Raw genomic sequence first — 26,893 nt, 5'->3', positions numbered from 1 at the left:
TAGCAGAATTAAGGCATATGGAAAAAAATAGAATCCCTGATTTTATAGACTAGGGACTTAGAAGAATGAAAAATTTTCAACAATTTGAAATATGGACCTTGATAGTCAGCCTTTGGTTACCCTACCCTACAGCTAGAATTATGTCTCTAAGTCTTTACCCAATGTTGAAGCAGAGAGGTTTTTAATATTTAAGAGACATACAAGGCAACAACATAAAAATATTTGCCTGCAGTTGGATGAATAAAGTAATACCTTAAACTGGAAAGTTCCAGTGACATCACCAGATCAGCCCCTTCTGCCAGCAGCTCCAGCTCTACCGGAATCAACATCCGTCCTGAAAACAAACCTGGAGAAGAAATAAGAGGCTGTGGCTCGTTTCCAAAAGTAAAAGGAAGCAGAGGGAGAGGTGCATGATTAATTCTCCATTAGCATTCCACTTACATTTCCTCCAAAGACAGGGAAATATTTCAAGTGAAAAATCTTGCTCATCAAGCAGTTGAAAACATTTCTCCTCAATGTGTTCTAGCCCTCACTTCTCTGAAGTCACTTTCCCCCTCCATCACACAGGCTTGGAGGCTGTCCAGGTACATCCCTACAAGTATCCACTGGTACTTCACACTTCTTCACTGAAAAAAAAATTAATCTAAGAAAAAAACAGCTTTTAAAAGAGTAAGTTTTAATATAAAATACACAGGTTTTAAAGAGCAGGACCAGTAACATTTCATCCCAGAAAGCAATTACAGAAGCAAGACACTTGGATTTTAGAAAATTTGTTTAATTAATAATGCTCATTAACTACACAGTTTTAATCCATAAATACAGGTTAAAGTTATAAGTACAAGATAAAGTTGAAAAAAAAATCTCAAATGTGTGATAATTTTTTTTTTTTTATGGCTGCCTCTTAATACACTAAAGATGTGGAAATCAGTGCAACTTAAAGAGCTACCAGACAAAATCCTCTAAAGTATGAAGGAGTGCTCAGCAGAGGGTATGTTCATCTCTACCTTGCACCTTCTTGTAAAAGGAACCACATCAATCTTTTCAAATAGTTAATAGAGACAAACATTTAAAAGTTAACACTGTTTATATTCCTATTCAAGCTGCAACACAAATTTCTTTTCTGTATTTTTTGTTTATTTTAAAAAGGATACTTAGGAAGTTTTGAGGGCTTGAAACTACAGACAATGGGATCTCTTCCTTTTCACTGAAGTCAGCAGCAATTCTGACACTGTCCTAGTGGGTGTAGACATGGGCCTGATGTACTTAAGGAAGTGGGAGGAATGGACACAGTTTGTACAATTCATTAGAAATTATTTATGACACTTTTTCATGGATGTACAGAAAAATACCATGAGAGAGCATACAATGTAAAACCATAAATACCCTATCACCCTTAAGTAAGAGGTGTTGAGTTTGCAGGGTTTTCTGCAGAGAAATTTCTGATTCTAACCTGAACAAGGGCTTTGCTGAAATCAATACAATTAAAAGACATTAGCATCATCCTACACAGGGTTAGTCCCAATATAAATGTGTTCTCTTTAATTGCTCATTTTTCTATTTACATTTACAGTATGTGCTGTTGTGAGTGCAAGACCAGATTACACTGAGGATTAGAATAAAAGCAGTGCAATTCCTTTCTCTCTTGGGGCAAAATCAGTGAGTAAATTTTAACATGATAGGAATGTTTCCAAGTGAAAATTGAAAACACATTTCCCCAAGCCAGGATTCCTCTATGTGCAGCACATCTTGGAAAAGGAGAATAGCATCTCTGCATGTTTGCTTTTCACTAAGTACAGCACAGAAGAAAAAGCCAACTATCCCAAAGAAATAAAAACAAATACAATCAGGGTGAACAAACAAGTGGCCAAAATATTTTTTAGAGACACAACTAAGAACTAAAAACACCAACTCAACATGAAGCAATGAATCACGTATTTAGTGGTCAAGGCAACTGTTCAGGGGTTTTTCATTTTCAGTAGCAATAGGTCAGTGTGAAATGTCAGACACTCAAAATGGCCAACCCCATGTAGCACTTCTGCATGGCTTCCACCATCCTCCTCCTTGTCCAGACCAGCTCAAAACACCAAATAACAACAAATGATCTTGGCATACAATGCACTCAATACTTTCCACATCAGCCTTCAAAAGCATGATGCTCTCTGTGGGCTAGGGAAGAGAGGAGAAAAAAAAATGAATAGAAGAACATGTAAACTCTGTCAAGGAGTTGAAAAGATTAAAAAAAAGAGAAGATAAAAATGTAAAAATCAGACAAGGGAGAACACAATGTGCCAACGAGGGATCTTTCAGAATAAACTGTTTGATAATATATTTATAGGGAGCCTAAAATACGGGACACCTTAAAATCCTGATTGCAAATTTTTCCTCTAAATTAATATTTAAATTGGACAGTATGTAGCATTGAGAGTTCTTAAAAGATTTGTTTAATTTGTTTTGTGAATTAGGCACATTAAACACAAAACAAAACAGATTGTACAATGAAATTTAAAATATCTTTTGAATGATAGCTAACTTCTACACTGAAGGGACATAAGTTTAATGCAATGTCAGATGCTACATTCCTAAGTGATTAATGATGAGTCAGGCAGGCTATTTCCACAGAAATATCCTACCAACGTCTTGTTTTTCTAATGAAGATAGAAATGAATAGTACAAAATACTTACATTTATAAAAGATCACTTTAAAAGATGTGTGCGGAAGAAGTTTATGAATCTTTTCTAAAACTTTTGCTTCCCTTGCTGAAGAAGAATTCATGTTCCAGACTTGCACAACATCTTCACGGTCACGAACACTGACACTAACCCCTATTACTTCATCATCTGCACAGAAGGAGAAGAACAATCAAGGAATACTTTAAAAGTGAGACATGTCTAATTTGCTACTTATGTATTATGAAACAGTGCCCAAATGCTGGAAAAAAAATAAAGATGTGAAAAAATGAGCAATCTCCAGTGAGGAAAATACCAATGTTCAAACCAGACAAAGTAGTTACCAGAAAGAAGTTATTGGAAATATTACCTCATGGTGTTTTTTATGAAGTGCCATAGGATTATTCATCTTTGCTATTAGCACTCTCAGACTTGATTAGAATGAAATCACAAGACTCCCTCCAGTAAGGTCAGCAGTATGAACTACTAAAGACAATTTACTCACAGTGATGTCTACAAGCAGAAATGGAAGGATGAGGGTGAAACAACTAAAACCCCAGGAAAAGTACCTGGTAGAGACCAGACACCAGCTTTTCCAGACTTTGCTCTCTTTTTCCTTTACATTTTGTCAAGGCAGCAACAGGAAAAAAAAAAGAACATAAAATTAATGAAATTAATAAAGTAAGCCCCAGCCAGGCTGCTGCTGCTGCCAGTGCTGGTAACTCAGTGCTACACTGAAGAAGCCTTTGTGGTGTGAAGTTCTCAGGATGCAGTTTTGTGGAGAGCTCAATGGCCATGCCACAGATGGGAGCAGTGGCTGCTCCAGCTGTGAGCACCACGGCACAGCTGCTCTGTGCATCCCAAGGAAAGGGTCACTAACAATACATAAAGGTGGTGTCAGAAATACAAGGCCAAGGGCAAGAACCACCCTGTGGACAGCAGAATATCATATATTTGCTTCAAGTGATCCCAAGACACCCCTAGCAGTACATAAAGGGTGTGAGAGACCATTTAAAAGGTTATTTCTGAACTGCTCTGTAAACCTGAGAAAGGCCATTCTTTTTTGTGGAATGATAGCCAGTGAAAGACAATTCCTAACAGGATATTCACTGTCACTGAAACAGCCACTTTTCTCAGACATTCACACTTAGAAGAGAAGGAAATATGGTGAAAAGAATGATGAAGAAATGTCTCAATCATTACCTGCTGCACAACAATCTGTAAACTGCTCTCCAATAGTTGCTAGCAGTAGCTCTTTCCAAACTGCAGCCTAAGGAGGCAGAAAAATATTACATTGACATTATTCTTTCTTAAATTGAAAATTAGGTTTGCTAGCTCAGTTTTGAGTGTCTTCCCTTTCTGAGGTTGTCTAAAAAAAAGGGAGTGTTTATTGTAAGTGCATGCTGTGTTATATAATTAATTGTTGGGTCTGTACAAGATGTTTCATCTTAGCCAAGGAGATGCTGTGCCCACGTTTGGTGAAGAATGAAGCCAAAAAAAAAAAAAAAAAAGAAACAGAAAATGCTATTTACAAGGCACTGAAAGCTGGCTGAAGTTCACCTTCAAGCAAACCTTTCAGAAGTGACTGAGGCCATGTGGTGCATACTTTGAGAGATCAAAAGTATCTTCATGTCAAAAAGGGGCTGTCATTCAGCCTCTGAAAAACAAGGCCCCTGGGGTCCCTAAATTCACTGCCCAGTAATTCAGGCTCTCCAAACCACTTGTCACTTCTGACAATCTTCACACCTTAGATTATAGGAGGAAAAAGACAATTTCAATTTCAGCCTTTTGTGACCACTTGGGACTGCGGGGGAGGAAAGCTGCAGCTCACATACAAGGAAAAAGCCCACAGGCAAAAATCAATTAACTTTCGGCTGAAATTTTGAGTACCATCTTTCAGCATTTAATGCCTTCTGCAAGGCTGTCACATTTTTCTGGCACTTCACTTTTTCTGTTTAAAGGCCTGATCCAGAGCACATTTACACACATAAACACCATGTCTGAAGAGGTCAAATCTCCTTTCTGTGGCAGTTCACAGAAGTTACTCACATGCATTTGATTAGAGAGGCAAAGAGAAACATAATTATTTCATTCGAGCTCAAGGATATGCCTGAATAGACAATTTTTAAATGAAATATATAATTTAGCATAGATTATCAGGAAAAGGTCTTTCTATTTTTCTTTGCCTATAAGCAAATAGTCTCAAGAACAAAGGTGATAATAAATAACCATGTTTCAAATTGAAACACTGTAGCTTTTTTTTTTTTTTAATAATACATTGCCAAATGTTATCTAAAGCAAGAGATCTGTAATTACTGGAAAATAAACTTCTGCTCTTTGACTTTAAAAGGTTATGGAAGTTAAAGTAGTATTTGGTTGTTGTGTTGGGTGATGTAAGAAGTAAAAACCTTTACAACAGCTTTATCAAACAGAGTTTAAAGAAACTCCCTTACTAAACAAGGTCTGAGTAAAGAGTCAGTGTAACATACCGTACTTTCTTTAGGGACCTTCATTTTCCATATACCTCCTTTGGCATTGCTTCCTTCTTCCCTGTTATGGGAAATAGATCAGTGAAAATACACATTCAAATCCATATCTAGATAACCCTATGTTTGTGGTTTAATTTTCCCAGAAAAATCCCATCTGAAATGCAATTACTAACTCCAGGCAGCATGACTCTGACTTCTGACATCAGAGATAATTCTTTCATTGTTCATATGAAGTGTATCTCTCAACACGTAATCCTTTTCCTAAGTTTTGTGTGTTGTAAAACACTTGTATTTTCCCTGACTACATACGATCTTTGAAGTGGCTGCATACTGCATGGGAACAAGCCACAAAACAATTTTACATTTTACTATAGTAACCTTTAATTTTGGAAAACCTCTGGCATATTTTCACAGAAGCAGCTTTTTACTCTTCCGTTTTTTCCATTTAATAAAAGAACATGAGCACACTTAATTTCAGTTTTGTGACAGCTAGAAATTAATTGCCCTTATTAAAAAAAGACTGAAGCTGCTACAGGTCAGGGAAGATGCAACCATTAGACTGCCTTGTAATGACAAAGGCACAGTGCACTAACCTGTGAGCTTCTCAAGTTTATTCTGTCACAATTCTTTTTCTAAGACTTTAAATTAGGGCTTCTAGTTTCCTGTTAAAACTCTGTAAAGGCCAAATTAAATGAATGACCTAAAAATTCATCTTTGGAACATCTATACCCAGTGTGTTACCTATAGAGATTCCTCAGGATCAATGGTCTCCCACCAATTCTGACAGATGCTGGGGAAAAGAGGGGGAAACTTTGGGAGGACTTCTTCAAAAATCTGTATCCTCAATTCTTACTTCAGGATTTCTCTTTCTTTCTAAATGAAAAAAAAATATAAAATACTGAAATTGGCCAGTATACTGTAATGGTAATCTGAGAAAAGCTTCTTGGCAGTAATTATTGAAAAGTTAGCAAATTACTGATGATGAGATCGATCTCTTGCAATTCCTTTCTAAAATGCAACATTACTTTGATAGGCTTAAAAAAGTGTCTAATTTTCAAAAATGATCTTTGCATTTTACACCTCTAGTAGTCACTTTACAAATGAAAACTAAAAATATTTTTTAAAACCTCAAAAAATCAAACCCCTAAATGCTCTCACTCATCCTTACAAAGATAGGAAAGTCTAGACACCATGGCCCAGTTGATTTATACAGGTATCAATGGTTTTTCATACCCACTTTAGCAATCCTGATGAGTCACAGTATTTTCAGAAAAGTAATACAGACTTTCAGATGCATTTCACTTCAGAAAATTTACATTTTCAGGAAAGTAGGACAGAAATTTTCTGTAGTAAGTCATCAGAAAGTTAGACAACTATGATTGTTTTACAACTAATGTTCTAAAGAACCCTAATGCAATCACAATCTACGTAATTGATGCCAAAAAGATCAAAAGTCTTCAGAAAATGTTGAGGTTCTCTGAGATGCAATAGAACTGCAGCAGGAAGAAGGGATGCAAAGTTTGATTTCTGAAAGGAAAACATCAATTACTTATACTTTATTCAATTACTATCCTACAATCAAGTAGGAATTTGCTGCAATGGATCACCCCATAATGTCTCAAATTAGTTTTGATCCAAGGTGCATGGACATGTACAGGCATATGAAGCATGGACTTCACCTGTACTTTTACACAGGTGAAAAAGAAGTGAAGGACCTTCAGTTGTTTGCATCATTATTTCACCAGTTTCAGTGGAAAGCAAATAATGTGCAAGCTAAAAAATTTCAAATAGAAGTAACTTATTCAGTGTATTCCTAAATTGAAATTCAGAGTCGTATTCTAATTTCTCGGCTTGTATTTCATAATCTATTTTTGTACCTTTACATCCAGAGGTGGACAATGAAATTACAGTCTGTGTTTTTAATAAAGACTCCTTGGTACAAGTCACTTGTAAACTAAACAAGAACCTTGGGGTATTTCTTTCATTGGTCCCTCGAGTTCAGGTGTTTGCAGCCAACAGAAACAAGACCCTCCTGTCCCACACCTTTCATTCCTTCAGGTTATTCCACTGCCTGTTCCCAGAAATGTCTGGTGACAGTGCACATACCAAAGTGGGCGCCTTTCTCCCCGCATTAAATGGTAGCTACATCTCAGAGGCAGGTTTGTCACGGGAGGAATGTTGTTGTAGACACTCCAGAAATCCTTGAAAAGGAAAAATATTAGTTGCATTAACACAAGAGAGTGTTTCATGCAGATTTATTTCCATGCTAATTTCCTCTGAAACAATTACACATCCTTCTCCTGGGGAAGGGGCACTTTCTATGTTATAATAAAATGCTCTGAAAGGAACTTCTTACAGAATCATTTATATTTTTATATATTTTAGATGCCAATCCTGCATACATGTAGTTGGAAAAAAGGGAAGCAGTCCAAATGTGGATCCTTTTGAATACAAAGGGGAAAAAATCATCAAAACCAGAGTTACACTGGCTACCTAAACCTTCCTTAGCATATTAAGAAGATATATTTATATTAAATATCCACCTTGCTTCACTTATGGCTAGCCTAAGTGTCGTTATGATTATCCTGACTTACAAAAGGATTTTTAGAGACTTAAGTTGCATCAACCAACATGTGATGATGCAATATTAATCATTAGTGCAACTCATTAAGTATTATCTAGATATAATATGTAAGGTTTATCTAATACATTAAGTTGTATCTAATACTTAATCACTAGTACAACTTCAGAAACAAGGATTGCAACATTATGTGATAAAATTTTGTGGCCCTTGGCAACTCTGCCTAACAGCCATTACCTCTGCCCAGCCACAAGAAGAAATTGAAGACTATTAAAACATAAAAACTTGGTATGAAATACCCATTTTGACTATGATATTATTCTTAAATGGTTGTGTGCCCAAATCCTAAAGCCACTTGCAGAAGAAGGAGCAGAGGTACACTGTCTGTGTAAACATTTGAGAGCTCTTTTTGTCCTGAACTAGGGACGTGGTTTGGAAGGTTTTGTGTTTGGAAATCTCATGCAATCTACACAGTTGTGCAGACCTTCATGAAAAAGCCTTACTTTAAACTTTAGTAGATTGCTACAGGTGTGCTTCTCAAAGAGAAGGGTCTGGCATTACCCTAAAATTTCAGAGATTAAGTGAAATAGTCAGCTTAGCACTAAGGTGAGACAAATACCACTTTGCTACACAACTCATGCTAACTGTCGTATTAAAACAGAAATACAATTTTACTTGCAAGAGATACCCACTGCTAGACAATGGCAGATAACAAAGACATGCAGAATTTCTCACTGCTGCCAGTACTACACACTTTAAGAGTCCTTTCATTCAGTTTGCTAGAATCTGTTTTTAGATACATACTCAAGGAGAGAAACTCCACCAAAAAAAACCACATGCTGCAATTTTTAGTCTTTGTGCAGTTAATTTCTGTATTAGAAAAAGGAGAAAAGGCTGGAAAGATATTTAAAGTACATCAAATGTTCAATGTACTAGTGGAACTTCAGGAAGGGTTAAGAATCCACGTTCCCAATCCAATATGCCTCCTCCTTTCCCCATCCAGAAAGACAAATGAAATTCAAACATTGACTCAGTAATACAAACACACAACAGCAGCAACACTCACGTTTCACACCTCAGGTAAGCAAAGCCACAGGTGTGACCCATCCTAGGAGGAAAAACACAACTTGAGGTGCGAAGTTACATTAATAACATGTGGCAGCTCCTGTAGCAGAGCCAGGCGCCTTACCTGCACTGTTTGTACTGTATATATCTTCTTCAAATTTAATGCACATTCTGCTGCTGTTGTACCAGGAAGTGACCTTGAAGACAAAGCACTGGTTAATTAAAATGTTTATTTTATCAAGGAGTGGGAGAAGAAAGATGGAGAGGGAATGTGAATCGCATGAGTGTGAAGTTGAAATGTTCACATGTCAAAGGGGAGGTCCAACTCCAATTTATCAGGAATCATTTCAAGATAGGAGTTAAAGTTCTTTTATACTTGCGAATAAATTAATATTTGCCAGGTAATTCGTAAAAATAAACACAAGTATCAGGAGTTTTAGCCAAGCAGCACAGCGCTGCGCTCAGAGCTACCACACACCATCAAAGCCCTGCTGTTCACAGGCTACCAGAAGGGGACGGCATGATCGTACCCAAGAATTATTTTAAATTACATTTAACACACCCCAACCCCCGTTTTTAGCATTTTAAGTGTGTCGGCGCTGCACACTTTAAAAAGGAAGCGCATCCGCACGCCTTGCGCGGCGGGGCCCTCAGCGCCGGCCGCTAGGTGGCGCAGGCGCACAGCGGCGGGGCGCGGGCGGGGCGCGGGCACGGCGGGGCATGGCGGGCACGGCGGGGCATGGCGGGCACGGCGGGGCATGGCGGGCACGGCGGGGCATGGCGGGCACGGCGGGGCATGGCGAACACTGCGGGGCACAGCGGGCACGAAGGGGCACAGCGGGCAGACATGACGAACACTGTGGGGCACAGCGGGCACGGAGGGGCACAGCGGGCACGGAGGGGCACGGCAGGCAGACATGACGAACACAGGTGGGCGCAGGCACGGCCGCACCTTCCGTCAGCCCCGCGCCGCCCTCAGCAGCCGTCACACCCGCCACAGCTCCTGGCCACCCCTGAAGGGTGGGACACGCAGGGAGCTGAGGAGAAGCACGAGTGCCACAGGTCAGGCTGTGGCTCCCCGCGCAGCCAGGGAACCTCCGTGACTTCCACTGATGTCTTCAAGGCACCTTTGCCACCAGCCAAGACATCTTTGGGGTGGTCTCGCTGCCAGACACCCTGGTGCACCATGGTTCGGCCCCTGTAGCTCACCCTCACACTGGATATCACCAGCTCCCACCTGGAGCTGCTTCCCTCCCTCAAAGGCCTTCAGGGGAAGCCATAAGAGGAGTAGTTGAGGTCACTTTGGTCCATTCAGCCCGGAGGAGACCAAAGGGAGATTTTGTTGCAGTCTACAAGTTCCTCAGGAGGCGAACCAGATCTCTGTGGTGACTACTGACAGGACCCAGGGGAACAGCTGGAGCTCTGCCAGGGGAGGATCAGGCTGGATATCAGAAAAAGGTTCTTCCTCCAGAGGCTGAGGGACTGAACAGGCTCTCCAGGGAATGGTCACAGTCCCATGGCTGCCAGAGCTCCAGGAGCACTTGGACAATGTTAAAGCACAGGGTGTTCCCTTGGGGATGGGCCTGTGCAGGGCCAGGAGCTGGACTCGATGATCCTCATGGGTCCCTTCCAACTCAGGATACTCTGTGATTCTTTAGGCACACACAGGACCAGCTACATCCCGTCCTCTGAAAGGTCTTTTCCAACCTAAATGGTTCTATTTATAATCTTTTCCATGACTCTTCAGTGCATGAGACATGGGATGGTGCATCCACACCCCCAGAAATCCCTGTGTTCCTGTCACTACACTAACATCCTAACACCCACCTTACAATTCCCAGGCACAATTTTGCGGGAATGAGGTCAAAATTGCTAAGGCACATTCAATTTCTTAGAACTAGAAACATTTTTCTTTCCCTTCAGAAGCTGAAGTAGGATTTCTAAAGAAAAATGAAGATCAAAGACAAAAGCAACCTCCCATTGTGTCTCAGAAGAGGAAACAAAAATGTGTAAAATTACTAAATCTGGAAACAGAAGCAAGAGAGCGGGTTTAAGGAAACAGAAGAAAACGCAGCTGTTGCTCGGGTACCAACTGAAGAAAGGATAAAAGCAAACCAGATCTCAGCATCCCTCCCTGATACCTCTGATCAGCATGAAATATGTCCAGGGAAACACTGAAGTTACTCTCAGTTGTTACAGATATAATTGAAGCTCTGGGCAAACCCTAGATATTCATGTAAAGGAAGAAATTTAATATGCAAAACTACTGAAACAGCATCACATCTTCAAAAGTCTAATAATAGCTCTGAGGTTTTTTCCAAGGCTCCTATTAAAATAAGCTGCTTTAAAAATACATACAAAACCAGCAGAAAAATACCTCCCAACTTTTTCAGTATAATGCAGGCAAACTAACATCTGCTTTACTATTTGCCTGTTAATTACTCAAACTAAGCGCACATTTCAATGGTGGAACTGGCAGGAAACAAACAAAAAAATCAACAAGAAATCGCCATGGCACAGCTTGAAGTCCAGTGGCTCATGAACGATGAGAGCTCCCATGAAAAAACTGATAATTTAAAACCAGCAAAAAAAAAAAATCTGTCATCAATGTGATAAAAGGAATCATCATAGTAAAGTTTTGAGGTCTGGGGTTTTTTTTGTGTGTGTGTTTTGGCATTTTTTATGTACACTTTACACTCAGCATTAAAGAGCAAAAGAGAAATTCATAGTATTTTACAGAAACAGAGAAAGTTAGATTGGTTCTGAAACCACACAAAAAAGGTAGTAAGTTCAAACAAACTTTAAAACTTATCAAGTGGTTTAACTATTTGTCAGTAGAGATTAGTGGATTCACAAGCAACTACCCCTTGTTCTTTTCTTGCTAAGTATATTAGCACCTCCCTACTAATGCTTTGTTCCAAGTAGAATGGAACAGAAACAGGCAAAACCTGAGATAAATTTTGCCTCACCCCACTGCCCAAGAATAGATTTTTGTCTCACCCCACTGCCCAAGAAATTACTTCTCTTCTGGACTGTTTCTGCCACTGGTGGCTTAGCAGTCACCAAGCATCTGGCATTACATATGCTGTACAACAGATACTATCATCACTTGATAGCCTCGTGCTGATACTACCACTGAGTTGCTTCAATAGTAAGGTCTACTCAAAAAAAAAAAAAAAGATTAAAACTATTTTCTAGCCATAGCCTTCAAAGGTTACCTAGATCATCATGGTGGCCATTGAGCAAATTTAATGCCATTTAAAAGAGCAGCTAAGACAGGTAGACAGAATATACCACTCCAAGGTTATAAAATCGTTCATTTTGATAGCTGCAAATAATGTTTTCCAGAGAAACTGTGATCAGCTGGCAGAAAGCACCAACCAAACAGAAAATTACCTATGTTAAAAGTTATGGTGATGACCATTTACTCCTAGTAACCTGCCTGGTAAGTAGGTAAGCTCCAGACCCACCAGATTACAGTGTTATTTCAGCCTTTCATTCAGCTCTGGAAAGTGTAAGTCACTTATGGATATGGGCATGAACACCCAAATGCTTTTATCGGAAAAAACAAACAATCAAGCAAAACCAAAATCCTACTAAAATCCCATAATTGAGAAAACGATGATGCATCAATTTAAAAGTTCAGGATCGTTTGCTCCAGAATTTACACCTGCACAAATCTGGTTAAATGCATGAGTATAAGGCAGGGACACTATTCTAATCAGACAGACAGAAGCAAAAAGCCTTGAATTTTCTGCAAAATTCCAGACTGCTGACAAATGTGAACTGTAGTGTTTCTGTTTCACCCAGAAACTCAGCAGACCCACACAGATGACCACTCAGGAATTCTGTGCCTTGAAACCCATGAAATTGTGATTTATTTTCTTTTTAATTGAGTACACATTTTAAGTTAAGTTTAAATTAAGTTAGCAGAAATGACAGATTATTTTCAAGTGAAAGAATCTGTAGAAATTCCTATTTCTGTAATTCTCCAGCAAAAACTTGCACTTTAATGTAGGAGTAGTGAGACGGTTGTGTACTTTACTAAAAACCTCAGTACACTTGGTACTACAAAACAAGACCCTGCAAATACTGACCCTCGAAATGAAGCCATTAGAGGATTCTTCTCATTCAGATAATACTACCATCAACAATACAATTAATCCAAAATGCCCTACTGACCTGTCAGCTATTGACATGGTGAACAACTCATTTCCAAGAACTCAACAGGCCCTGCCAATCCCCATGAGCACAGGAACAGGAAGGAGCTGGATCACAGCACCAGCCTGGCACTGACAGATCCTCTGCGGGTGGAAATAGTTCTGTCACCACTTCACCTACAATTATGCATCTGGGTGTTGGAACTCAGAATGTCTCTCAGACATTTTTAGAGGTTCCAGGCCTTGGTCAGAAGCATTTTAGACCCTGGCAGGCAGCTGGAAACAGCTGTGATTTTGAGTTTGAGCCATGGAATGAGTTACCAACTTTGAAGGTGGAACAAGCAGTCACAAAGGGTTAGATAGTATAGTAGAAGTAGTTACAAAGTAGAGGGAAAATTTTTTAGTATTGTACAGGGAGGTTTTAGCACCTGTACAGGGGGGTTTTTACTTTGTACATGGGGGTCAGAAGTTCTAAGATGGAGGAAAGTGGGCTGATCCTGTTCTTCCTCCTTCTTCTTCCTTGCCTCCATGTTCTTGGTGATGTTGGCACTCACAGATTGGTTTAGAGTAGAAAAGCACTTTGTAATATAGGTAGTAGGTATTGGGGGAAAACTGTAAACATATAATATGTAATATATCATATAAAAGATAACAGCAGCCCTGGGCAGGGAGAGAGAAGAAGAAGACAGCAGACAGAGAGGATGTCAGGGGGTGTGTGTGTCTCTGCCTGGGCCGCTGACTAAACAGCTGCAGCCCGTAAAGAAAATGTTTTAGATAACTCACAATAAACTGCCTTGACACCGAACAACGAGAGGCTGCAGAGTTCTTTTTTGGAAGCACGGCTTGGAGGAGAGACTTTTCCACCACACGAGACCCCTGAACCAAGCCCGGGGTTCTCACACATCTGGGTTTCCCATGGAGAGTCTGCACATAAAATATTTCTGTGGTTCTTCTGGTCTGCCTGTTTCAGTGGCACTGTGATGCCGCTGAATCTTCAGAACCTTTATAGGAGAAAATTTAGAGCAGTATCAAGACTAATTGAGTTGCCTAATCAGGCCAGACCCACTGTACAGCATCTCATGGTGATTCACACAAGAACGTGGAAAGAGGAATAATCTCCACAAAATGAATCCTAATGCCAGCTTTCTTTGCTACTCCTTCATTATTCCAGCACGAATAAAGAACAAAGGATACAAAGATAAATTCCATTGTTTTATCCATGAATAAACCTCCAGGTGGTTGCACTTATGTTAATTTCTGATGCTGAACTGTAGCTTTTCTGTTTTCCTGCAAAGAATTAAGTATAGAAGTTGTTTCATATGTGCTCACACTGGCCTTTGTTTCCCAGTGGGAATCTCATCACAGCTTTAGTGGAAGCTCTAAAAGCTGCCAAGCAGTTTTGAAAATACCCCTGTAAGTGCTTAGCCACAACTGCTTTTGGTATAAATAAGCAAAATATTTACTTATAAAGCATAAAGTCAAAAACATGCTGTGGCAACTAAATAAATCTGGTAATCCATTCTGAATACAAAGACTGATTTCAAGCCATCAAAGCCTGTCAAAATGCACTTACTGGATTGAACATTCTTATAATATTAACCATCATTTTTCACTGTAAGCCACCTACTCATAAGCTGTAATAGATGAAATAGATGATCCTAGATAAATAAATTTTGCTATCAGGAAGAAGGGAAATTATTAAGTTAGTTTCAAATATCTGATGTGTTCAGTTAGGAAGATTAACACATTATTAAAATGGTTCAGTTATCAAAATGTATCTACTCAGTTTTATATAGAATTCATCTACAACATACAGAGAGAAAAATCAGCACATAAGGACAATACCTTATGCAAGATTATTTTGTCTTTCCTGGAGTAGACAAATAACACTGCCCATTTTACAATATTTACAGACACACACTTCCCCCCACAAAGATACAGAAGAGTTAAACTATTCTTGCAAGAGAATTGAGATTATCTAAAGGGCATTGTTAAAAGTCAGGCGAGAAAACAGGGCAAGCAGGCCATGATCCTGCAAAATGATGGGAAACTGGGAGGAGACACAGCCAGGACAGCTGACATTGTGCTCAGGATATAAAGTGGGGGAAGGAGGAGGAAGGGGGGATGTTTGGAGTTATGGTGTCTGTCTTCCCAAGTCATGTGGGATAGAGCCCTGCTCTCCTGGAGGTGGCTGAACACCTGCCTGCCCATGGGAAGCAGTGCATTAATTCCTTGTTTTGCTTTGCCTGCGTGTGAGGCTTTTGCTTTCCTTATTAAACTGTCACTATCTCAGCCCACGACTTTTCCAGCTTTTACCCTTCCAATTCTCTCCCCGATCCAGCTGGTGGAGGAGTGAGGGAGCATCTGTGTGGTGCTTGGGTTTTGTCTGGGGTTAAACCACACCCTGTGATAGCCAGGCTAAGTGACGGTTGGGATTTGCAAAGTTTATCAGTAGGATATTTGCATCATGTCCACATGTACATCAAAAAGTATAACCATCTTCACACCTTTGTATTTACACAAATATCACACCCAGATCCACAGCCCCTAATCCCATTAAGGGATGGTTTCAAGTGCATAAGGTGGCTTGTTATCCAAGACAACCCAGCCTTTGATGGTCATGCCACTTGACTTTTCCCTATGTGCAATTCCAGTGTTGAATGTGCTACACAATATAGTGACCAGATTGGTAATATTCATATTTTATTTGTTATATTCAGTGATGCATATTGACACTTCATTCTAAAAAATAGTTGAAAGACTATACAATGTAAAAAACCTAAGAAGGCAACTTTTCCTTTCAGAGACAGAAGCCATTACAAGCAGAACCAGAGTCTTCCTGAGATAAGCACGAGTGTAAAGAGCTACCAGCACGAATCAGCTTCCCAAGGTGGCAGCAAAAGCCCCCGCAAGCCTTGCTGAAATTCCCCTTGCAGGCAAGATCCTACCAATGAGACATGTGGGTATGAACTTGGAAATCTGTAGAATGGACAAAATAAACAGCAAATCTAAACTCATGTTTTCCAAACTTCTAGTGCTTCACCTTGGAATATTTTAAAAAGGAAATCTCATTTGTCTTAAAACACCTGCCAGCTTCTCTGCACCTTCTTTGGAACTGCTGACCTGCAAGCAGGATCTTTTTTGTCAAACTGGTGAATAATATTCTCCCAGAGTTTTCACCATGCTCATTTTCCTAAGGCATTTACAGGGTAAGACAGCAGAGAGCACTGTCCTGTGGTCGCTATTTCAGACACAGACACCAAGAAAGGCTTAGCACTAACAGGAAATGCAGATGCCCTGTGACATGTGTGGGATGATGGCAATGAACCAGGACCTGGCCACAGGATGCCAGCCTCCAGATGTTCAGCCTGTGCCAAGGCATTCACAGAAACAAGTGCTGATGTAGGTAAAACAAAAGCATTTACTTCTAAGCAAGAGATGGATCCAGTGCTGCTATGATAAAAGCAAGGCCATGAACCCCAAGGGTAGCTCATCACTAGTTACTACAGAAAGTACCACTTAGCTGATGGATATTTATTTTAACAGCATGACTTAATGAAAAGATATGTTTTAGAGATCTTAAAATTGTATGTCATGGATCTCTCTCACAGTAATTTAATAGAAAGAGATAACTATGTATCCATCTCAACATCTATTTATCCTTAAGCATCACTTCTTCCTGCTTTTCTCTGCAAGTACAGGGTAAAATGTAGCAGCAGTCAAAAATCAATACCACTTCCTGAGGAAACAGCACTGCTCCACACTAGGTACTACTGAAGTCAGTTTAAAAAGTGCCCACAGTTATATTCTACAGAAAGTCCAACTGATACAAGCCCAAGACTCCATCAAATCTCTCTGCATGTACCAATAAACTTGTGTGCATTTATGGTCCCACTTTTTATTTCTTATATATACACTCTTGGATTTGTATGTTAAGAAAAACCAGTACTAATTAAATGCATTTACATGTGATCTGAAAAGTAAGAGAAAAATCTGTGGAATAAATTAATTTTAAGAGTCTAAAGCATTGTGGAAGTAGGACTTAAGAAAAAAAAATGAAGGTACTCAGAAACTCAAAATGGATTTTAACTGTTGACCCAAATTATAAAAAATAGACCTGTTTATCTCTACATGGCTTATGTAAACAAACAGACCTGGTTGGTGATTTGATTAAATACCAGCTCAAATGATGCTTTTTAAAAACAAAGCAGAAATTCAACTTAGATCCCAAACCTGACCATAACTGCATCACAACAGCAAAAGGAATAATCAGAAATAATTGGTGGGTTTATTTATTATATTTTATTTACTGGACCTGTTTTCAACAGTTCCTTATTATTTCTCTGTCACGAGTTGGAAAGTTACCAGAAAAATAACTAAAGAGGAGAATTTTACCAATAGCATGGGGCAGTATATTCAGTGTCAGAAAAGCTGATAAACTTGCCTTCTGGAGTGGGGAGAGAGGAGAAATACACCACAAAATCGAGAAAAGGAAGCTGTAGATTAAATAACGAGATGCTAGAAAATACATGCTAGGAAAACAACACCAAATGCTGGTAAGAAACTTTCAGTTTTGACTTTGGCACTTGTTCCTTATGCCTCGCTTGTGCACCACAGGGGTGAGCTCCCTTGGGAGCCTCTTTCCACGGCATTAGCCGCTCAAACTTCAAGCAAACGAGGTGTAATAAGAGCCCGCAGGTAATTAATAAATTTAGCTAATCCTTCAAAACTCATCTCTTCGGATTTTAAGAACTGATCACCTGCGGGAGCCAAACCGGTATTAAAGAGTTGTAAGGTTCGGCATGTCACGGTGGGTGGGACCGGGTCCATCTGGGCAGCAGGGCACAAACCACAGCAGCAAAGCACAACCTTTACCCTTCTATTCCCGGGGCTGGCGAGCGTCATCTCTAAATTCAGAGCCCAAACCCGCACCGACTGTGCCCGGACCAATGTGTGTCCGCTGAACTACAGAACCCAAAGCGTTTCCAGCCCAGTTTCACCGCGCGGAACCGCTCCCGACCCCCTCGATGGTGACAGGCACCGGGACAATCCCTCGCACCAGCACTTTTCCCATTGGCAGCATTAACTTCCCGCATCCAATCTTTGGGCGAGCGAACCGATCATCCCAGAGGTGCGCATCCCTTCCTAGACGGGTTCGGGGGCTTTCCGCAGCTCCACTCACTTGTCCAGCCAGAAGGTCCACGGCGAGTGCAGCGGCAGGCGCGGCGCGTCCCGCCCGGGCGGGCTGAGCGCCATCGCCGCGGCGGGCGGGGCGCGGGGAGGGGACCGGGGACGCTGCAGGAGCGGGGAGCGGGACTCGGGCTCCGAGAGAGGCTGGGGAGGAGGGACAGAGAGACGGGGACGAGGCGCGATGGGAAGGATAGGCAGGAAAAGGGCAGGGTGATGACAGAGATGGACGTGGGACCATTGGAGAGCGTGGGTGGCTCCGCAAAGGGGCACGGGCGCTCGCTCCATCCCGTTGCTGCCTCTGCTGCGGGGCTCAGCTGAAGGGAATCGCTGATTTCCTTCCAGAGACCTTTACAACAACCCACGGCCACGAGGGGCACGCGGGGTACCCAGTGCGTCCACCCTGCACCGCGGCGCTGCTGGCAGCCCCTTCTCTGCACATCCACAGGTCACACCGCACACCTGACAAGCCTCTGGGGCTGCCTTTTTGAGCAAAATAACCTTCGTACTCAGTGTGGCTTGGCAGTGCTGACCAAAACACTAAATCTCTCTAAAGCTCCCACTTTTAGGACACAAAACCCTTGCACGTTCACACAGGCTGCTGGCAGCCCCTTCTCTGCACATCCACAGGTCACAGCACAGACCCGGCGTGTCTCTGGGGCTGCCTTGCTGCACAAAATAACCCTTGTGCTCAGTTTGGCTTGGTAATGCTGACCAAAACACTAAATCTTTCTAAAAACACAAGTTTTAAGACAAAACATTTTCTACATTTGCACAGTGAAGAGATGGCTACTGTGCAGAGTGACCATGGATGGAGACAGTGCAACAATGAACATTTCCAGACTCAGGGGATAATAATTTCTCTGCTTTCCCATCTTCTCTACAGCCCATTGGTTTTACAGGGAGATGTTCCTCACAATCGAACATGGACATGTGCAAAACCCCTCACATTATTTTTAGAATAGTACTTTTAAAATTAAGATTCTCCCCATTGGGACTGTGCACAGTAGTAAAGTTAAACACCCACATAAATGATAACAGGATCAAAGACCATGAATCACATAGATTTCTTTGCAAGCACATTTAGTAGGATGAATAATTTTATATATACTTCATCTTAAAAGAAAAATCAATAAAGACACACTCCTTTAAAGAAATAAAAATCTAACAGTAAGAAAGGGCAGAGTTTACCCATAAAAAGCAGTCTGCACAGTGACAACACAAAAAGTTAATGATTATGTTGTACAGATGGAAAATACAAACTGCCAGTCCAAATTAAATAAGATCTGCAAAACCAGTTGCACCATCTCTTGCAATTTAATTTATTCCTCTTTAAATAGAAGGCAAGCTAATGACCATTTGGGAGAGCTTGGAATCTAAAAATTCATTGGTATGCCCACTCTGAGTGCTTTTTTCTCTATTTTAATGATGAGCCCACCAAAAATGTTAATCCTGAAAAAAGCCCTACAATAAATGACTGTATCTAGGCACAGATTTTCTTAGAAGAGCTGGAGAAAACAGGAGGAGAGGAGGAGAGTGCTAATTTCTTATGACCCAAAAGGGCCACATCTTGCCTCTGTGACTGCCAGTGTCACTCTCCACCCCTAACACATTTTTGGTGTCCTCTGCTGAGGTTGCCAACACAGTACAAATTTTGAATATCCAGCAGCATCACTCTGGAAATATGGCCAACCCCATCAGACTGTATTACAAAAACTAACTTTGAATCCAGCACCCGCCTCTGATGGAACCCCACACTTCAGTGAAAACCTCCAGATTCCATTAAGAGGGATCTGCTCATCAATTAAAACATCACAGCTGATGCTGAAAACAAAACATTCTGTTATAAACAACCTGGGCTGCAAGGAACACTATAGAAATAAACGCCCCACACCTCTGAGACACAGAGTGAGAGCCAGGAGGCACAGCCTGTATCATTATTCCAAATGAGACATGTGAAGACTCCATTTATTCCTTATTTACATCGGTAAATACCAGGTTTCACAGTGGCACAAGGAACATTGTGGGAATCTCAACTAACAGTAAATTAATTTGGTTGTGGAGGAAGGGCAATCACAGGATGCATCAAATTAATGCATCCTTTGCCTACAGAGACTTCTACGAAGTCGTGACATAGAGGAAAATAGAGTCTCCTGAGATGAATCTCAGAAGGAAAAATGATCACGAGCACAGCATCCTGATTCTGCTCAGCTACCTCATGCTGCCAGCACACCTTGAGTGAAATCATTTCAGAGATTAAAAAATCCCAGGAAGTTATTACTGCTTTCAGAGAGGTATTTATAGGACTTGAATTAAAAAATTATTTTATTAGTGTTTGCTACATATTTGGAAGGTTTCTTTTTAAGGAAACCCTGGTGATGCCTCCTGTGCTCTTGTACCTTCTCAAGCAGCTTTACCAGAAGCAAACTGTGTTATGGTGCAGAGATGAGTTGCTTAAAGCTCACTATCATCATCACCAAGCTCACAGAAGAGGCTTTTGTCTCCATTTTCACACCTCCTCCCAGCCATATCTTCCTTTCCCTTGCAGGGCTCTCCAGGTAAGCTGCTAATTTTCTGCTAAGGCCTTACAAAGCAGGACTGTGGGGTAGAGAGCAGGAGTCTGAGAGCAGGAGAGAGTTGGTTGATTAGCTCATTTCCAATGGCTAACAGCTGAAATTTTTCCAGGCAACAACTGGGGAGAAAAACATCCCCAGAAAATGTAGTGGGAATACTGCCCTGCCACCTATTATGTGCTCCTAGCCCCCAGTTTCAGGCACCTGAACATTTTTGCCACACAAAGGCCCTACCTGTCCCATGGGGGCAAATTAGAGCTGAAGAAGGCACATTATAGCCAGGAGAAACAATGAATACTTCATACCTCTTTCCATGGTTTTATTTAAGATTTAAATCCCTACCCTTATAATCCTTGTTGATCCCAAAATCTTGACAGCAATGGTTACATTACATGTGCTTGAAACATTATTTGCCTGTCCCAGTAGATTTTGCTGTAGTCCCTGCTCCCAGCTGGGGCAGGAAATCCCTGTGCTACAATACAATGGTGTTTTGAGGAGGCAGAATGCCTCTTAAAGCCATCAGGACCTTCCTTTCCCCTGCTGACAGTTGTGCACCATCACTGTGGCAACTGCAATGCCTGCATACATAAGAAATATTAGGCAAGCATTAGGCTTATTTTAGCTATATTCTAATAGTGTAGCACCTGGAAGGGAGGAAGGGAACAAGCACCATATGAGCAGTCACAGTGCATTTCCACCCTGGAAGTGTTCCACAGCTGTCTGAGGCGACAGGTACCGCACCTCAAAAAACATCTAAGAGATCACCTGGGTCTGTTCAGTGCTGCTGACTGGAAAATGAATGGTGTGCAAGCTTAGCTAGACCTCTCTCCAGCTGAAGATCCTCTTTTTCACGCTGGGGCAGAGCTGGCTGGAACACAAACCTTCCTGGACTTGAAGGATGGCTGGAGCACAAGCCTTGGCTGCTGTGCCCAGCTGCTGCTGCTGCTGCCTCCCAGCCTGAGCCAACAGCCATGAAATGTAATTTCTCTACCAAATGCTGGTGTCACGATCACTTGCTCTTGAAACAGTGCCTGGGACTTCAGAAGCATATTAAGTAACACAGGAGCTGCTCCTGAGAGGTTCCCAGGAAGATAAACTGATCATCTGAAAGGCGAAGCAGAGGTGAGGATGAAGGGATTTTAGTTGATATTTGCTTCCAGAGGCTTAAATAAATGTTTTTTAAACCCTTAAACATAATATTAAAGTGTTGAATCCCAATGCTTTTGGCAAAAGCTCCCTCATCTAGGAATGATTTCATATCAGCCAAGCTGTTAAGCAGAGGTTGTCATGGAAACAAGTTTTAGTCAAATGATATGGCCAGAGATATACTGTATTTAGTGAGTTCTTCATTTGCTGCATATTGGGAACATGTCAGAACTAAATGATATTGCATAACTTTGTTTTCTTAAAAACAACCTGGCTCACTGCCCCTGGTTTTCTGACAGGCTTGTGCCCTGTCCTGCCTGGGACAGAAGGTTTTCCACACAGTACCTGCTCCACAGAGGAGGCTCCTCAAGCAGCTGGTCCCTGCAAGCTCCCAGAGAAGTCTTCCTTCAAATACACAAACCTGCCCAAGTCGAAAAAGCAGAGCAACCTTTCCTCAGTTTCTAAAAAGTCCACTAGTAAATGGACTAGACCATTTACTAGTCCAAAAAGAAATGCAGTTCAACCAGATCCTTTCCTCCCTTACTAAAAAAGTTCCTACAGATGTGTTGTGAAAAACTAAGAATCGATAAAATTATATAAAAGTAAAGCCAGTTCATGTGATGGTGGGCATCTCATAAGTGTCCTTGTAAACACATTAATCCTATTAATATAGTCCTGGTGACTGATGGCAGAGCAAATCTCAGAAAGGACTAAATTTGTACCTCTGATTTTTTAGCTGTGAAGCTAGAAGTAAAAAGTACAGGAACTTCATCCACATCCTAGGAGAGTAAATGCTGCCTTTTTTTTAAAAATATACTCAAAAATAAATTGAATAGTTCTTGCTCCAGTTATGAACTAAAATCAAGTCAGCTTTGGCCAGGACACTGGGTAGAAACTTTATCCTGAGGAGTGAAAACAAAAATGAAATACAGAATTGGCTCCAAAATCACTCTCCTGGAAACCTCTGTGCAGAATTTATGGAGTAGCATCCAAAGGAAGGTGGTTTAACATCTCCCAAGGGACCAAGATTCCTGATTGCCCAACAGAAGCTGAGCATGAACAAAAAGGTGAACAAAAAGGTAAACAAAAGTAAAACCTTACCCTTAAAGTTGTTACATGACTGAACATGCTTCATGGGAAGGAGATGGCATCTCATGACCTGCTGTGAAAATGGAACAGGAGCTTCCTAACTTCTGGGGCAGGTGATCCTAGATTTCTCCAGGCTTTCTAATTACAGTTAATAAAGGAAAAAATGGGTCCAATTGCTCTATTGGTATATTAAAAGCAAATCACAGGATGGAATTCTGCCAGATATAAGCACAAAGAAGGCAGTACCCACCTCAAGGTAGTGTACAAGTTGGAAAGACACCAGTCTTTTCAAGATCCTTGATGCATTCCAGAATCACAGCTCTCTCTGGTTACCACCACTTGTGAAGGAAGGCTGAGCCTCATCCAAAACCCTTTACAGTTAAATAAGAGCATAGATTGACTTCACCATGCTTTAGATTAGATCTCTATTTCTTTACCTAGTCATCCTTGGGGAGCTGAACTGGCTTAACCCAGCATCCAATCCATGCAACAGGTATAAAGATAATGGAATTTCCTACTTAGCTTTGGATCCTGGGCTTCTGCTTTTGTCCTTCCCTATTCCCCACACTTGGAAAGCACTGGGGCTCTCTGAGGTGCTAAAGAGATGCCCATCAAAGGAGAGGTCAGGAGCATAAATGCAAGAAACCTGACAGGTCTCAAAGTTATATGCTGGAAACAAACTCCAAACATCTGGCTTTTCCTGATTTTCCAGTAAAATATCTGTAGTGTTTCACTTAGATATTTCTTCCCCAAACATGAGGATTCCAAAATAGCACTATCCTCAATGATATTCCGTGTCATAATGTTATTGACACCACATCTGGCACCGGCTTTGATGTGGAACATGAGCTTAAATACTGATCTTTTTTTTTTACAGGCTCCCCAGTGTACAGCTGAAGGAAACAATGTGCAAGATTCCTACACACTGCACAAACCATGTTAGCCTGGACTGCAGAGTGAGTCTGGGATGGAAACCCCCCACTACTATGGATATTGTAAAAAAAATAAGTACATTCTAACAGATAAAACTTACAAGACAGTATTTTTATACAAGCTCACTGACCTATGCAGGGTCATTCCACTTTCTGCATCACGCCAGAGCTTTTGGTACCTGTCCAAGCCAGCAGAGCACAGTGGTTTCTTTTCCCCTCTGGAAAGAAACCACTAGAGGGAGACTGACTTCAGCAATGGAACACCCACAGGGAGAAAATCCTGCACATCCGTTTAAAAAACCAACAAGATTTGGGTCAAAACTGCTCTTTGTGTTTCTTCTTCACACATAAAAGTGGCTGAAATTAAAGGGTCAAGTTTGGCTTCATCAAAGTACATTGAGGGAGCATCACGTAAATAGGATCAGGCCGTCATGTGTTCTACTGTTTGTAAGAGAGGTTAGGCCAACTCTATTAAAAAAAAAAAAAAAAACCAAAAAAAAAACACACCAAAAAATAACCCAGCCACTGAAAATACTAATAGCTGTATCCTAGCAACATCACAGATTCCATGTGGACTTTGTTCTGGAGTCTACAGTCCTATTTCATCAAAATTATTGACTTTCTCAAAGTCTCTAAACGACCATCAAAAAAACTGTTAGTGCTTAAAAAATACAAACATTTAATTAGTCACATTAATAAGAAAAAACTAAGAGCAGCATTGCGTGCTAGCGCTCCCTTTTCATGGAGCTCAATTTAGCTTCCTTTGAAATCAGTGTCAAAAATCCCACTTTATTCATTGGTAGCAGAGCCTCTCCTTCGAGGAGGAAAGCTGGAAATGGCCCTACAGAACTTGGCAGATGAGGTTTGTTTCCAGGCTGAGCTCACACACTGCACGGATAGAATTCATGCAGCTCTCCGTGATCCTCCCAGTCATCATGCCCTTATTGCAAAGGTAAATCAATTGGCATGCCAGTGGCACCCAGAGGCTTTCTACAAGGCTTTTGTGCTATGCATATTACCAGTGTCCTTTTTTCCCCCCTAAGCTTTGGTTTTTTTTAACCTCAAAAAACTTCTTCAAGGTCTCAAAAAATGTGGAATCCTGATGGATCTTCCCAAAAGCCCAGGCCCTGCTTCTCTCAGGTATGAAGATTTCAGGTTTAACATAGCTCTGAGAGGTTTTTTTCTCATCAGTCCTGCATCACTGAAGTGAACTTTGTTAGATAAAATGCAAAGGCAAAAGGCCAAATAACTAAAAAATGAAAAGGACCCAGCTCTTCCAAAGAAGAGCCCTTTGCACAAAAGGAATGCCTAAGAATTAACCCAATCCCAAAGAAATAAGCTCTTACCCTTATCAACTTGCATGACGATCCAAGGAATTCTGGGCATTTTGGCATATAACTTAGGGTTTAGGCAGACTCAGATTTTGGTCACAATTTTCACTCAGATCCAAAGTACATCACAGCTTTTCTGACAGTTTTCATCTGTTATTCCAAGCTCTGCTTCAACAAGTTAGCAACACCTTTTACCAGAGAGAAAGCACTATTAAAAGAATATTTTTCTTTTCATCATTCTGCCTTAAAAGTTCAGTTGATAGGATAGTCTGGTGAAAAAATATTTTTCATGCTTTATTGAGCCAAAAAAGTTGGTTGAGACCCACCGACACTTTAAAACTGCAAAACCTTTTTAATGTGCTATTCCTCCGGTTCAAAGCAAAATGACAAGAGAACGCCTTTGTTGAAGAAGTGATTTAAACACAAAAGGGTCAGTTAAGTGACTTTCAGCCTGTGAGCATGAATCTGGTGATGCTGGATTTGAATTCCAGGAGAACTTTGAGATGAGCTCTGAGCTGCCCTCGCGGTGTCATGGGAACGCTGCCGGATCATCACTGCACTCCAACACCCCAGCAAGGGTGTTATCTCAGCAGACAACACCCATTTAACTCTGAATTTAGCATTCAAGCAGTGTTCATGGACTCTCTGGTACAGCTGAATCTCACAGTTTTAGTCACACCAAAGGTTTTACTTTGCTCATCCTTTCATTTCCACCAGCTGTGGGGGCAAGGGGCCATAGGCGAGGAGAGGATATCCATTTGCACAGAGTGCCAAAATAAGGGAGCAGTTCTGACTCCATCTAAGCTGTGCACAGTGTAAACCAACAGGAAAGGTAACAAATAAGGACAATGGAGCAGCAAAGAAATCAGAGTCCAGATTTTATCTACTCAAATTAAAAGATAGTATCAGAAGGTACTTCCAGCACCTGAAATAACTCTGCCTGATGACTAGATTAATTCCAAAACTGCTCCAATGAGAGAAACTGAATAAAAATTTGAGAGTTGCATACCAAATTCTGCTCCTAGTTATGCCTTGAAAGAGAGCTGTTTGGCTACTTTATACCTGGGTAAAAGGGGAGGAAAAAAGTAAAATACACAATAAGGATGGAGATGCTTTGGCAAGTCAAGCAGATTTGAAGGCTTTCGCTGGCATTTTGTAGGAGTAGCAAGCTCAGCCGTTGGCCAGTTGCAATGGGATTGCTTTTGATGGTAGACACTGCACACAATGAGTGGAGAACAGCAAGGGCTGAATTCATATGAAGAAAATAAAAACTCGCCTTCATAGCGGTTTTGCAAGTGAACATTCAGTTGTGTATTACCTCAATTATTTTTTTTACCCAGTGAATTTTCTAGACAGACATTCAGAGTAGGTCTATTCAAAAGCAAAGAGAGGATAGCAATGGAAATAATTTGGCTCATGACCAACGTAGCCACCTTTTGTTCTGAAGCTGCCCACACTGTCCATGGTGAATTTTACTGTGATGAGGGTGGTGGATTCATCCTTTACAGATGAGCCAGCCCAGCCTCAGTGCAGGGAATGTGCTTTGTGAGGGTTGATGTCACACACGGGGAGATGTGACAACAGTGTGTAAAGCCTGGTGTTTGTTGCCTGCTTGTCCCACTGCCTGGTTTTACCTCACCCTGTGCAGATGGCTGCACATGTACACATGGAAG

At 41.0% G+C, this 26,893-nt stretch overlaps 1 protein-coding gene and 1 long non-coding RNA gene across 4 annotated transcripts; one reads left to right on the top strand and one right to left on the bottom strand.

Moving 5' to 3' along the window:
* Window positions 1-754: 754 nt before the first annotated feature.
* EIF4E3 (eukaryotic translation initiation factor 4E family member 3) lies at window positions 755-24,057 on the bottom strand. Of its 3 annotated transcripts, none has more exons than XM_021548323.3 (8): window positions 18,145-18,773; window positions 8,927-8,999; window positions 8,813-8,845; window positions 7,263-7,357; window positions 5,157-5,217; window positions 3,871-3,937; window positions 2,683-2,838; window positions 755-2,166 (listed from the first exon to the last, which is right to left on the bottom strand). In XM_021548323.3, the coding sequence occupies exons 1-8, from the start codon at window positions 18,435-18,437 to the stop codon at window positions 2,135-2,137; spliced, it is 810 nt and encodes a 269-aa protein (XP_021403998.3). In that variant the 5' UTR covers window positions 18,438-18,773; the 3' UTR covers window positions 755-2,134. The 3 variants fall into 3 exon arrangements, with proteins under 3 accessions (XP_021403998.3, XP_021403999.3, XP_085446172.1); XM_085590046.1 differs by lacking the exon at window positions 755-2,166 and adding an exon at window positions 3,237-3,283 and having other exon boundaries at window positions 2,689-2,838; window positions 18,145-24,057; XM_021548324.3 differs by lacking the exon at window positions 8,813-8,845 and having other exon boundaries at window positions 18,145-18,741.
* Window positions 17,667-26,520, top strand: LOC146766228 (uncharacterized). The gene is made up of 2 exons (XR_014958045.1): window positions 17,667-18,093; window positions 23,835-26,520. It is a non-coding gene; the product is annotated as an uncharacterized LOC146766228 (long non-coding RNA).
* Window positions 26,521-26,893: the final 373 nt, after the last annotated feature.

This window comes from Lonchura striata, chromosome 12 (assembly GCF_050655825.1).
Source record: "Lonchura striata isolate lonStrDom1 chromosome 12, ASM5065582v1, whole genome shotgun sequence".
In the NCBI taxonomy this organism is placed as follows: domain Eukaryota; kingdom Metazoa; phylum Chordata; class Aves; order Passeriformes; family Estrildidae; genus Lonchura; species Lonchura striata.
This window is presented reverse-complemented; position numbering and strand designations above follow the sequence as displayed.